General features: G+C 42.2%; 1 protein-coding gene across 1 annotated transcript in view; it reads right to left on the bottom strand.

Annotated features, from left to right (window-relative positions):
* Nucleotides 1-13,787, bottom strand: part of TMEM123 (transmembrane protein 123) — a 42,416-nt gene extending 28,629 nt beyond the window's left edge. Inside the window, exons 1-2 of the mRNA XM_072968899.1 lie at nt 13,542-13,787; nt 9,372-9,425 (exon numbers count right to left, since the gene is read on the bottom strand). Of these exons, the coding sequence (XP_072825000.1) occupies nt 9,372-9,425; nt 13,542-13,641 (154 nt within the window). The 5' untranslated portion in view covers nt 13,642-13,787. The remainder of the gene's footprint in view (nt 1-9,371; nt 9,426-13,541) is intronic.
* Nucleotides 13,788-14,793: the final 1,006 nt, after the last annotated feature.

The following is a 14,793-nucleotide window of genomic DNA, read 5'->3' as shown; positions in this document are numbered from 1 at the left end:
TTCCAGCATTTCTGGGATTTCTGCAAGCTTTCTCAGCGCATGTGCACCCCGCAGTTTCTCTCTCCTAACCTCATTCATCGTGACCTCCTCTCCGCTCCCCTCCCTGGCCCCCACAAACCCAAGCTGACATTCACAATTTCCTGGGTTTTCCCAGAACTCATACAGCAGGCTGGCAGCCCCGGATCTCTAACTCTTAAAATGATTTAAATGCAAGAAGTTTCCTTCCATGGTTCACATCACGATAAAGTAGAGGCAGCCCTTCTTGATCTGAATTGGAAGCACTTCGTTTGGCTCCTAATTACAATTTCAGGATAGAGGCACGCTTCAGGAAGGAAAACTCCAGAACAGCTCCGATTTATTATTACACCTGCTGTTTGGGGGCTGCAGAGAGTATGCAGGTGCACAGCGGTTTAGAACCACCTGTAGCATCTCAATGCTTGAAGAACTAACACCCACCCCGACCCAGGAAAAAGACCAAGAGAGACTGGTGAAGTTGCCAAAACCCTCATTTCCGGCCTCCTCTTCTGCAGCCTGTTCTACTATGTTTCTGATGTTTCAAAACATAACTCTTACATCTTAAATACTGTTATTTCCATTTCATAATTTCCTACATGTAGTAACATAACTGCAGTGCACACCTACTGCTGCGTGGCAGCCAGAGCGACCTGTCCATTCTCCTTGGACACGAGAGGCTCCCTCCTGTTTCACACCTGTATCAGTTACTCCCTCCGCCCGCAGTGTTCTTCTTTCTGGTATATGTAGGGCTGGCTCCGTCCTGTTGGTCAGGTCTCAGCGCAGATGACCCGACCTCAGAGAGGTCCTCCCTGACCACCCAATCCTTAGTCATTGTCTACCACATTACCCTGTTTACATATGTATTTGTTATCCAGTTTGCTTGTTTTTTAAAATCATAATCTGAAATCATCTTCTTTAGTTGTGTATTTCCTGATGGTCAGTATCTCCCCACCTGATGAGAAACTTGAGAGCAGGGACTAATCTGTCTTATTTATCACGATATGCCTCGTGCCTAACACAGCAAAATAGCAGAGTGGGCAGTCAAAACAAACATCTGTTCACTGTGTAACTGAACATAATACTGCATGATTTTCCCACTCTGTATTCCCTGAGACAAAATCTGATGATACTAAAAATTACCAGCAATTTTCAAACGCAATCTCAGAAACATGAGTTGAATACAATAAACAGTCTTCGAGGAGTTGAAGCAGTTCCTTAAGTACAAACTAATTCTTCAGAGTAGTCAGGGAAATCCTTTCCTACACCAACTCTATAGTTAAAAACAAATACCAGTATCTGTACCTACACGTCGATCGGTCTATCTACGTACACCATCTGTATCTGAAGCAACCTGTCAGGCCAACTGGTTCCTGTCTTAAAGCAGCTTACAACCTAACAGGAAGTTTCCAGCTACTGTTTCTTTCATACATAAAACATTTCACCCAAAGTAAATAGAAGAAATTACTATAGAATATGGGATTATGTACCTGATGAATTATTTCCACTTAAGATATTTAGTGTTTCCACTGGGGGTAAAAATTGGAATAATTATTTGAGTAAGCTGTTTCCAAATCTCCACTTTTTTTTTCTGTAGAAATCTAATCTCCAAACCAGGTCCATCTGCTGTGGAAAATTGCTATGGTCCCCCCACGTCTGTGCATAAAGCCACCCCTAGCACCAAGGGTGGGTTACCCAGCCAAAGGCAATCTTGTACAGACAGAGCATGAAGATCTACTGCTTTGAACGTGGCTTTGGAAAGTCATGCCCCATGAAGAAAAAATCTATCCATCCACAGACCCTAACATATGAGCCCTCTGACTACACATGAAATGGGGGAAATTATTTCCTCTGTGAGTGGATAATGCATCAAACAAGTCCCTGCAGAAAAGAATGCCGAAGGTATGCCTGTCCTCAAACAGCGATCAGAGCGCATTAAAAAATAGAACTGTTACAGAAAACTCCCTGGCGCAGTAAGAAAGTAAGCTTAAGTCTTGTATGTTCGACCTCAAATATCTATCTTAATCTATAAAACAAGCAAAAAACCCCAGCTATGTTCATGATAAGACTGAAGCATGGACCGACCAGTCATGTCTGAAAAACATACATAGTGGTTTTTGATAAGGTGAATCAGCAGCTACAAAATATGTATTTCGTTCCACAATTCAGTTCAACCAACATACATGCATACCTACTATGTACCAGGTACACAGTGTTAGGCACCAGGATGAATAAATCATAGACTCCACTCACAGAACGTAGACGGAGACCAAAAAACAAACAAAATAGAGAAAAATTGGACTTGCTGACGCCAATGTGATGAGTCTTGTAAAAGCAACAGGCACCTGTGATGCTGTAAGCAGTACTGCTGGCAGTCTGCGCTCTCTCCAGCAGTGCGTTCCTGGAATATACATCACACGGGAGTTTGCCAAAGAGGTTGTTTTCCTTTTGGGACCGGTGCCAAATAAACTGTGCTAAAGTGCACCCAATAAATTGGTAAACAGTGTGTTCAGAAAACAATGTTTCAATAGTAAGAAGAAACTGTGTTACTATAAAAGAGAAAATATTAAGCATCATGTCCTATAAAAATAAACAAAGTCAACATGTTACATAAGGGGTTTTTTCAAGACTCAAAGAGGATAAAGAAGGAATAGGACAGTTATAGAAAATGTTACACAATGAACAAAACATTTTTATGATAGCTGTATTATCTGGTCTCCTCAGAAAAAAATTTCAAGGTAATGCTTTTCTTCCCCCCCCCAAAATAAATTTCCCTATGCTAGAAGGGACATCTGAAATTATCTCACTGACTCTGAAGCTGTTCTTAAAGTATCAGACTGATCTTTAATGACCATTTAGCAAGAAAATAACTTGGTATGATTAAATTTTCATAACTAATCTAAATATACTTGTTAAAAACAAGTAAATTAAATAGATGTGTGTAAAATGAAAAGTTTTTAAAAACCTTTTAAAACAGTTTCACCAAATCTTTCGGTAACCTGGAACCTTAAAGTTTTGCTAAGTCCAGTTAAATAATGAGTTAAGTTAAATTCACTGAATATCTGAACCATTTCCAAATAAGATAAAACACTGAAACACTAAATACTGAATATAGGTTTATCCACTTTTGGCTTTCTTTCTTTCTTTCTTTTTTTTTTTTTTTAACATTTTTTAATTGATTTATAATCATTTTACAATGCTGTGTCAAATTCCAGTGTAGAGCACAATTTTTCAGTTATACATGAACATATATATATTCATTGTCACATTTCTTCCTCCGTGAGCTACCATAAGATCTTGTATGTATTTTCCTGTGCTATACAGTATAATCTTGTCTATCTGTTCTACAATTTTGAAATCCCAGTCTATCCCTTCCCACCCCCCCGCACCCTTGGTAATCACAAGTTTATATTCTGTCTGTGAGCCTATTTCTGTTTTGTATTTATGCTTTTTTTTTTTTTTTTTAGATTCCACATATGAGTGATCTCATATGGTATTTTTCTTTCTCTTTCTGGCTTACTTCACTTAGAATGACATTCTCCAGGGACATCCATGTTGCTGCAAATGGCGTTACGTTGTCGGTTTTTATGGCTGAGTAGTATTCCATTGTATAAATACACCACATCTTCTTTATCCAGTCATCCGTCGATGGACATTTAGGCTGCACTTTTGGCTTTCTTTTACAGTTACTAAAGATACCTGGTTCTCTTAGTAAACATGTTTAGTGCCATACTGAAAAACTGTATTATGAGAACGCATATGTTTCTAGAAATGATGAAATGTATTCATAAACTGAACAATCAAAAGAATGCTGGTGTAACAGTTCACTTTTTTTTTCTTATTTTCACAGGAAATCAAGATTTGTAAGGGCTAAGAATTCTATTTCTTTAACGTAATTAAAGCTACTAGAAGTAATAAGGGAAACTTCGCCATATGTAAAAAAGGTAGGATGTGTCTTTTTGGTAAAAGAAGGCAAGAAACATGTGTTTTTGTTGAGAGAAAAGAAAGTAATTTGTCCTAAAGTGGGGCTTGTTATTTCAGAAAGGGAAAGAGGAAAAACAAAGAACAAAATCTGAAGGGATATTAAGAAAGTTGTGGCAGCTTTGTGGAAAGGGGATCTTAGGAAAGGAATTTTTGTGTGATCAGGCTCAGTAAGACTGAACGAATTTGTTATAAGCGTTTCAAAAAATAAGCTTTCATATCAATAGTGAACTTACGCAAAACTGGAACTTGATTTTCTTTCATCTAATAAAAGAACAAAGTTTGCCTGGACTATTGATCCCCTGATATTCTGTGAAAAGTTTTATCTTACCTTTTAAGTAATCTGCCTAGAAAGCAAAGATTCTGTGTTTTATCAAAATTATTTCCTGTGCTTCATGTTATCTTAATCAGGTCTCTGACTATTTAAGAAAACAGCATCTTCTAAAAGAGCTAAGTTTTGCTCAGAAATATGTAACCTTCTTAGGTCATTATTGTTTTATGATAATCCTATTTAGTCAAGCGTCCAAAACTTTGATATTTTTGAGAAACTTTCCAAAAAACAAATTCTAAATGAAGTCTTTTCGATCTGAAAGTAAACCTGCGAATTCCAGAGGGCTCCTAGAACATCCCAAAAGAACGTTCTCTCTCTTTATAAAAAGAGGAATTAAACTAATTAGGTTTTTTTGTTATGTCAAAATACATGGGAAGCGTTGTCAAATAAGTGATGATAAACCTTAGGTTGTATTGTATGGGTGAGTGTTATTAATGTAAGTCTTCTAGAAATTGTATAAAGTTTCTCAAATTCTGATATGTCCTGGTATGATGTTATCAGTCATAATGCTAGTTAGTATCTCAAAATGTGTGTCACAGAAATAACCATGTTTTTAGTACAGCAATCTTTTCAGAGTGCACCCCTTGGAGAGAAAGACCTTAACCACCACTCTTGAGATTTCATCTATTAGAACAGACATCTCTACAAAGACTCCTCCCAACCTCAGTTGGAAAGGCTCTTACCAGGTATTGTTAACCAACCCTCGTGCAGTCAAACTCCAAAGAATAGACTCTTGGATGAACACATCACATCTAAAGAAAGCACCAAACGCTGGCTGGACCTTCATACCAACTACTGCCCACTTCAGTGACCTGAAAATGCAGACAACGTCTGAAGGAGACAGCTTTCCCAAGATGACTGAACCAGGCCCATATACCTTTTTCTCCCTCTCTTTCTTGGGAATAAAATGCTCTTATCTGCCTTTCCAAATCTACTGCAAAAAAAAGGGAAACCTTTCTCACTGTTAGGTCTGTCACTAGAAACTCCAATTTGTTCATGATGTTGGAGATCCATTGGTTCTACCTGTGACCAATTTTCCTTAGTCCCAGATGCCACTGTCAGTTATACCCACAAGCCTCCAGGGGTTACCCATTGGGTTAGGCTGTTACAGTCAGGTGTTCCCATGCCTTTCTCCAACCATAACAATACACCTCCACCATCTGCGGGACCATTATTCCCTGACACCCTTTTTGTTATTAAAATGCCATCTGTTTCTCTGTGCCCAAGGGAAGTGCAAGAAGGCTAACTCCTCTTTTCAAGGCTTTTAGAAAAGACTCCTTTGGACTGGGATGGTACCTTACAGAATGTCATCCCAATTCCTGTGACCCCCTAGCTTGGAAAGGCCAATCAGGAAATTCTAGCTAATGAAACTATCGGTAACTAGACCTTAGCTGGAGTTCCCTGTGCTTCACCTGGTTTTATCTTTGTCTGCAGTGGGTGACATTTCTCACGGACGTAAGAATGTTTAGATAGCTGGTGAATCAGAGGTCAGCGCTGATGGGGACATTAAACTGTCAACATCGGTAACAAATCGGAAGCCTCCCGTTGGTTCTCCCCATTAAACCTCCACGGCTGCCTTAACAGGAACTTCCAGGAAGCACACATGACTCTGGGTTTGCTTCCATAGGGAGAGTCCTTCTCCCACTGGTTGCTGAACGTGCCAACGAACACAGGATCAGAAATCGCTCCCTAACGTCAGCAGGGCTAGCCAGCTCCACAGCCACGGCAGCAGCAGCCCACCGATGATCACGCGACTCGCTGGCTAAAGTAGTTTTGGACAATCATATCTACTTGCCGAACAAGGAAGCATTTGTGCAACAGCAAATACCATCTGTTGCTTATGGATTAGTGCCTCTGGGAAGATACAATTCAACTACACAAGAGCAGGATGCAAGTATACTGGTTACGTCAAATTTCACCTGGCTCTCCGTGGTCCTTTGACCTGTTCAGTTGGCTATCTTTGGGTCTAGGGTTATGGTTTAGAACCATCAAATGACTTGGATTTGTCATGTTACTTTAACTGTTTTGCATAATTATTTTTAACCTTTGTACTTGTTGCCTGCCAAATCTCTGCAGAGGTGATGCATCAAATAGAGTAATGTTAACACTTTTGAGAGCATCTCCAACGCTATGACCTTGATAAGATACAGACTTTAGACGAGAGGTGTCTGAGAGTTCTCCTGCCTACCCTTCCTTGTTACTCAAATAGGGCTTCTTCAATTCCAACTTGTGCACTTTCCCTCTGACATGGGACATGACAACCAGGAAAGGTCCTTCCTCGCACCAAGGGAACAGAACCACCGAAACGTGACTCTTGAGCAATGATGCTTTTGGGGAAAGATCTTGATCAAAGGGGGAAAATGTGAAAATAAATAAAGAAAACTTCATTTAAAAATGGAGTTGAGAAGCCCTGAAGGGAGAGAGCTCTCGTACGCTACCTCTCACTGCCACTTGCAGACCCCAGCAGGAAGTTTCCTCTCCCCAGCAGAAGGAAGATTTGCCCAGCACACAGTAACAGCCCATTCAGCTAATGAGAAGCTGATGCCACCCTGCACTCCTGCTCTTCTCCAATGAACTTTTGTTTGAAGCAGACCCTCTCCACTCCCCACCTCCATAAAAGCATGCTTCTCTCTTTTGTTCTCCAGAATTTCCTGTGATTCACCATAGTTTTCCTGTCCCAAACTGCAATTCCTCCACCATTTCCAAATAAACTCATTTTGCTGGTACATTAACTGGCTATTTAATTTTTAAGGTTGGCACACCATACACAAAAATAAATTCAAAACAGACTAAAGACTTGAACCTAAGACCTGAAACCATAAAACTCCTAGGACAAAACTTAGGTGGTGAGTCCCTGACAATGGTGTTGGCAATGACTTTTTAAAATCTGACACCAAAAGCAAAAACAGACAAGTGGGACTGCATTAAACTGAAAGCCTTCTGCACAGCCAAGGGAACCATCAACAAAACGAAAAGGCAACCTACTGAATAGGAGAAGATATTTGCAGATGATATAACCAATAAGGGGTTAATATTCAAAATAAACAAAGAAGTCATATAACTCAACATCAGAAAAAAACAAACAATCCAACTAAAAATGGGCAGAAGATGTAAATAAACATTTTCTCAAAGACATAAAGATGACCAACAGGTACATGGAAAGACACTCTACTTCGCTAATCATCAGGGAAATGCAAATCAAACCCATAATGAGGTATCACAATACATCTGTTAGAATGGCTATTACCAAAAAGACTAGAAATAATAACTGTTGCAGAGGATATGGAGAAAAGGGAACATCTGTGCACTACTGGTGGCAATATACACTGATGCAATCATTATGGAAAACAGTATGGAGGATCCTCAAAAAATTAAAAACAGAATTACTGTATGATCCAGCTATTCCACTTCTGGGTATTTATCTGAGGCAAACAAAAATACTAACTCAAAAAGATATGTGTATGTCCATGTTCATTTCAGCATTATTTACAACAGCCAAGAAATAGAAACAACCTTAGTGTCTATCAATGGGTGAATGGATAAAGAACTTGTGGTATATATACCCAATGGAATATTATTCAGCCATATAAAAGGAGCAAATCTCTCCATTGGTAACAATATGGATGGACTGTAAGGGTATTATACTAAGTGAAGTAAGTCAGAGAAAGACAAATACTATCTGATCTCTTTCATACGTGGAATCTAAAAAAGAAAGAAAGAACTCAAACAAGCTCATAGATACAGAGAACAAATTGGTAGTTGCCAGACGTGGGGTTGAGGGTGTGAGAGTAAAGGGTGAACTGTTTTTTATTTTTATTTTTAGTGTGTTTAAATAAATTGAATTTTCGAAAAAGAAAAAAAAAGGTCAATAGAAAATGACATCAAATAATTGAATAAAGTATTAAAACAAAACAAAACAAAACAAAACACTTTCACAGCTGCCCAACAATATCAATTGCATTTAGGTAATCTAGCTAGCCTTTTTTTTCCCACTGAAAAACTTTCGGTAGAATTACTAAAACTAGAATAAAAGTGTATTTGACTATGTGGACCCAGAAACCAGCAGGCAGAGATAATGAAAAGCAAGCCCAGAGGCAAACTGAGAACGTGAACTACACGGAGCACTAGGAAACCCATGAGGATAAAAACCTCACAACACTGCGTGAATGTATTTAATGCCACTGCATTGTACACTTACAAATGGTTAATGTTGTGAATTATACGTTATGCATATTTTTCTACAATGAAATAAATTTAAAAAACCCCTAAAACTCCAAGAACTCAGGATTTGGTCCATCCTATAATGTGTTCAAATATTAGAGCATTCAATAAATATTTGTTGAGTAAAACTAGAGAAAGTGAGTTCACTGATAGGATCTGTGTACCTTTTTCTAGTTTCTACTTCTGTCAACTCTTAAAAAGGATAGTGGGAAGATAAACTAAATACTGCTTACAAGAAACATGTCTTGATGGTTTACTGTTTATAACATCTACTTATATTTATAACATCAGCTGTTTCCTATCTCTTCCCACACTAATGAACTCAGAAAATCAAGGAAGAAATTCACTTGTCTCAATTAAAAGCACAAGAAAAAAGGCTTTATGTGTGTTTCAACAGGGAAGCAAGGTGGTGGGCTGAAATCTAACTGATGGTTGAAATATAAGTAGGGTCTCCTGAGAGTCCACCATGGCAAATTAAGGCTGCCGTGGCTCACCAGCTTAGAGTAACTTGTTCCACCAGCAAGATCAGGACACCTGGTATTCATCATTCATGTGCTTCAAAAATGCGCTTCAAAACTCAGTAATAAATTCCAGCATGCTTTTAGTTTTAGAATTTATTCACACCTTCACCAGACTGAGAAAGACTATTTATCCAGAGAACCATCACTGACGGATGCCCTCTCACGGCAACCCTTGAGGGATTTATGAATGAACAACTAACTCATGGTTAAAAACCAGTGTACCAGCTTACACATACTTTCCTAGTTGATAATACTTTATAATATGCTAGACAGATAAAAATGTTTCCTGACCCTTTTAAACTCACCTGTTTGGGTAGCATTAGAGTCTCCTGGAAGCAGAGACTTCTTTGTGCCTGATCCTGTAAAAACAAAATAGCCTGTGATGAAAGGACATTTCATATTTAACTAAGAACAATGTGTTTCTTTCTGCCCCTGAGGTGGCGGTAGAATGGGGGGCGAGAGATTATTCTACAGGAAGTTCTACTGTTGCCACTGTTGCTATGGAACACACCTCAAAACTGTCAGTAAATCTAGTAGTGGTATTTAGCGTTAATAAGTAAGACCAAGAACATACAGCTAATAACTTACATAGTACTTACTGCGTACCAGCCACTGATACAATAGGTTTGCCAAAGTTCATTAACCACATGAGGACACAGTGATTGGTGAGGAATTTCTACGGACCACTCTGCTCTTCTGATTAGAGTGGACCATGTGGCGAGGGGCTCTTACTATTAATGGGTGCCCCTAAGTCTTGCACCACCAACACCCCTAAATTCATACAATGGAGAGAAGATGAAATGGGTAAAGATTATGATTTTAAATCGCAAGACTTCTCAATATAAATCTTTTAATTTTTAACTAGTACCTTAAAAGCTGGAAAAAGTTCCGAAGAATTCTATCTATGCCCCAGGCAAACAACTTTTCAGAGTGGACTATTCACCTTGGGTCTTTGTATAACAGAAGACTAAATACATAAAATACATGGGAAATGAGCAAATATATTACCGTGTACTTCTCCCAAAGACAGGCCTTGCCCACCAAAGAAATCTTCAAAGTACACAGGAAGTAAGCAATAGCAACTTTGAAGGAGTTATCTTTACCGCGTGTGCAGATGTCTCCCTCTTGCTGGGACCATAATCCATTTATCACAAAAGGATATGGTGTGAAGATTAAATTTGGAAAAAGATCAAGGTCCATAGACTATACAGATGTATTTAAGCAGCAGGTATCAAGTAACTGCCAACATTATGAAGCGCTTACTACACCAGGCCTTGTGGGGAGCGCGCAACCTGCATGCGCTCGCCTAACCCTCACTCCTCTTCTGAGATAGGAACACTGCAGTGCAGTGACAGGAACTGAGGCCCAGAAGAGGCTGGGAAGTGGCAGAGTCTGCACTTGGACCAGGCTGTTTGAGTCCAGACCCTGTATGTGTGAGCGCCGAAACAGAACTGCTGATTTTCTACCACAAACCTGCTTCTGCCCCGCTGTTTCCGGTTGCTGCACTACCAGCTGTTCAACCCTAAAACCAGGAGGTCATCTTTTGATTCTTCCTTCTTCCTCACTCTACTGTCCAATCCTGATTTCAGTCCCACCCCCCAAATAGATCTGGAGTCTATCCACCTATCTCCACGACCATGTGCCACCCTCTTTCGCCTACTACAAGAGCCTTCTGTTTCTGTCTCCTTGCTGTTGTCACTCTTAAGAGGGATGATTTCCTGGCAACTCTTTCTTCTTTCCTTTCCTTCCCTTTCCCTTTCCCTCTCTCGCTTCCTTTCTTTCGCTTGAGGAAGAAGGCAGAAGCAGATGACCTTCTTAAGCTCTTTCTAGCTCCAGGACCGTTTCTCCTTTTTCTCAGTAAATACTTCTGAAGCACCTACTACGGGCAGGCGCTAGAGATAGAGAATGTCACAGACGAGCTAAATCCCAGGAGGCTGAGGCTCTACATGACAAAAAGACCAAGTATTAAAATGGAATACTGCACTAAATGGGAAGAAAAGAAAGCTAAGTTCATGAAGTGGCAGACTCACTAAAGATTAATTTCACCTCCTAATTGGCTACCCATTATGGTGGCTCCCAAAGCCTGGGAATCACGTTAGAAAGTCCCTGTTATTTGGATTCCCCTTTGCAGGGAAGTAACACTGTAACTAGGGCTTGCCTAAGATTTGATAGATGTAATCAAGAGAGTTGGAAGTGGACATCTGCTGGCATTCTGCATGGCCCCTTGAATGCATCAGTTCTGAAGCCACCTAAATCCTTGGACTCTGCAGTTAAAGGGTCAATAAAGCCCCTCCTTTTTCCTAAGGTTGTTTAAAGTGGGTTTCTGTCACTTGCCACCAAGAGTCCTGATTAACAGCCTCCCCTCACAGTACCTTCCGTCTTTCACTGCTTTACCACAACCCATCCTGCTTGCCACTTGCTAATTTGTTCATTGTCTTCTCCCTCCTCCAACTGAGGGTATTTATGAAACTATGCACCAGACGGTGAAGGGTATTTTAAAAGAAGAATTTCAATAATGTTTTTATCTTCTCCTGAAATATCCTGGGCATGACAGTATTGTAGATAAAGTATTATCTACTTGAAGAGCCAACATCACCTAACGTAACTTAATGACAAAATGGTTAATTGTGAGTTTGGAGTCCAGTCTCTGAAATTAAACATGTGTTAGCTGTTTTACTCTGAGTAAGTTGGGTAACTGCAAAGCCTTGGTTTCCTCATTTATGAAACGGGGATAATACTGTGAGGACCCAATGGGATGATGTCTGGGCCTCAGTTAGCACAGTGTGAGGAGCATATGAAAAGTGTCCAGTAAAAATTAGTTTTAATATAAGCTTTACTATGATAAAAATCACTATAGTTCATAATGACACTTTCTACAGATTACACACTGCATATAAAGACTAGGATAACTTCTACTTGCTCTGTTGAGACATCTCTAAAGAGCCTTTTTCACTCTAGTTTCAAAGTGACACTGTAGTCTGGGGAAGTGGATTCCAGCTCACATTGGTGAGACTAGTTCATGAAATCAAGGCTCTCATACAATATTCCAAGTTTTCCAAATAGCAGTAACCTCTAGTGAGACATTAAATAATAAACAGTGAGTATTAAAATAGGGCGCACACACACAAAATCTGTGTTACCAGGGCAAAAGAAAAAAGCAAGACACTCGCTCCATAATTCACTAGGAAAACAAGATAGTTCACTTTTACAGTAAAACATCTCATAATATTGCAAATATGTTGGACATGATTTTGCTGATCATTCTTTCCTTAAATGATCTCAAAATTAGGTCTACAAAGTCAGTTTGTCACATGGGCAATTCAGCAAAACAAACAGACAAAAAATTCAGCGAAACAAACGAAAATTGTTATTGTCTAATTCACCCAGGTTGTTCTAGTAAAAAGCAGATGCTGTGCCTGAACCACTTGGTTTTGCAAACTGCCGTCTTCATCTCTCGCTGGATAAAACTAATGGAAGGCTAAATATACAGTGGATAGAATTTAAAACCATGAAAAACATGGGTCACTTAAAGTAACTTATTCTAGTTTATTGACCATTACCCCGTGACCTGACTTCTATGAAAGCTGACAAAGAGAAAACAAAATTTACACAGCAAATTCCAGCTCTCCTGGCCTTATCCAAAGAGGACTTTCTTAAAGTCCCCAAAGGGCCAAGGGCCTAAAGGGACACCTCCACCTCCCCCAAGAAAAGAAATGTCAAAATCATCTTGTTGCAACATCCTAGACTCCTAACAATCGGGCAGCTGTGATCTTAAGGCTGCTCAGCTGATAACGCGCCTCGGCCGGTGGCCGGTGGCGGGTGTTTACCGTACACGAGGCACAAGCCTCACCTGCGCCCGGGAGAGCAGGGCGCACTCCCCAAAGCTCAAAACCCTCTATATTTGCCCCTAAATCTTAACTTTACGCGTCTGGGGCCCTGATGACTAGAAATCATTTGTTTGATATTACACAATTAGACGGTGAAGCGCCGGAAAACGCCTGAAAGGTTCCGCAACTCACTGGTAGACATGTTTGCGCAGGAATGGCTCGACATCTTTTTCAATCCACCTAATCGTTTACCAAGGGAGCTTGAGATAAACTCTAACCTCCCAGGACCATTAACTTCAGGGAAAGAATGTTAACAACTAACTTGAACCCTCTGCTGGAGGCCCGTCCTTCGGTAACTCAACAGGTTGCACGCCCTCCCCCAGGCCTGGGGCCGCCGCTCGCAGAAAAACTGATGGGAGGGACCGGACCACTTCTCCAGCAGGCAGGCCGGGGGCAGTGCGAGGCCGGCCCGAGCCCCAGTCTCCCCCGGCCCCGGCCCGGCCCCACCAGGTCACCTCCAGGCCGGCCCCGCGCGTTCGGCCTGAGACTTGCAGAACTTTCCGCACCACCCGATCCCAACTCGGAAACTCCCGGTGGGCAGCGCGCCTCCTCCCGGGGCCGGGGCTGGCGACCCCCGCGGCCACTTACCGTCCAGGTCCGTGCTGTCGGCGACCATCTTCAGCAGCGCTATCACCAGCACTACCCCCAGGGCCAGCGCGGCCAAGAAGCCTCGCGAGCCGACTCCCATTGTTCCGAGGGCAGCGCGCGGAGGCCTCGTGGGTTCCCAGCCCAGGCGGCGGCGCGGGCGAGCGCGGCTCTCAGGCGCGCGCCGGCCGGCTCCGCGTGCCCTTCCGCCGCGCTCGCCTCCCCGCCCGCCGCCTGCCCCCCGGGGCCAAATAGGGCGCGCGAGCCGGGCCTGGCGGGGGCGGGGCTGCCGGCCGGGGGCGGGGCCTGCGCGCGGGGCGGGGCGTGCGATTCGGAGCCCGCGGGCGCCTCGCGCTGCCTCCCCGCGCCGACTCGCGCCCGTGAGCCCCAGAACGCTCGGACGGTTTCCTTTCTTTTCGGAAATGGTAGTTTTGTTCTCTTGGATAAAAGCGAGCGCCTCTGCCTCTCCGGATACCGAGCACGCCGGGCTTCGCTGGGCCCGAAAGGAAGTCTCTGAAGAATAGTTTTCAGGTGGGGCGCAGGAGTGAGGGGGAAGTTGCAGGCGAGGGCAGCAGAAAGGGAGGTCCAGGAAAGAAGCTGGAGTGGGTGGGATTCCCTTTGAGGGATACTGGGCCATCAGGGTCCCCCCCCCACGACCCGGAGACTCAGCCTAAGATGGGGCGCGGGGGGGTCTACAAATTCATCAAGTTCATAGTAAAACATCCATGATCTCTTACCCCGAATTGTACCTCATTCTATTCCACAGGTTCCCCCTTTTCTAGATAAAGATAGATTCCGTGTCCAAAGATAGATTATTGGAGGGAACGGGCCGGGGTTGGGGGAAGAGTTGGTAGCTATTCACAGGCAAGTATAGCCCGCAAGGTCGAGCGTGCACAAGTCTACCCTCGTCTCTTCTCTTCTTGGTGTCTGCTGTCCCAGTTCGGATGGAATAACCTGTTTGAAATAGTTTTGGGGCGAAGTTCCTCTGCAGCCCTTGGAGCCAATTCTCCTCACCTGTCTTGACTTGCAGTGCATTTTGTTTCTGCTAAGAACTCTGAGGTGACCTGTAGCAACCTGCGGCTGATGCGAGAGAACAAAGATTGAGCCCTGATTTGGGTGGAAAACCCTCAGTTGAGATAGATGACAGAAGGATCCTGGTGAATTCACCCCACCTCACTCTAAATGTTGTAGATCTTTGGCACCTGACCCAGATTTCATGACATAAAGGCCATGATATTGCAGTTAAATTCCCAAA

Source organism: Vicugna pacos, chromosome 10 (genome assembly GCF_048564905.1).
Source record: "Vicugna pacos chromosome 10, VicPac4, whole genome shotgun sequence".
Taxonomy (NCBI): domain Eukaryota; kingdom Metazoa; phylum Chordata; class Mammalia; order Artiodactyla; family Camelidae; genus Vicugna; species Vicugna pacos.
Note: the sequence above shows the minus strand (reverse complement) of the source record. Positions and strands in the feature narration are given on the sequence as shown.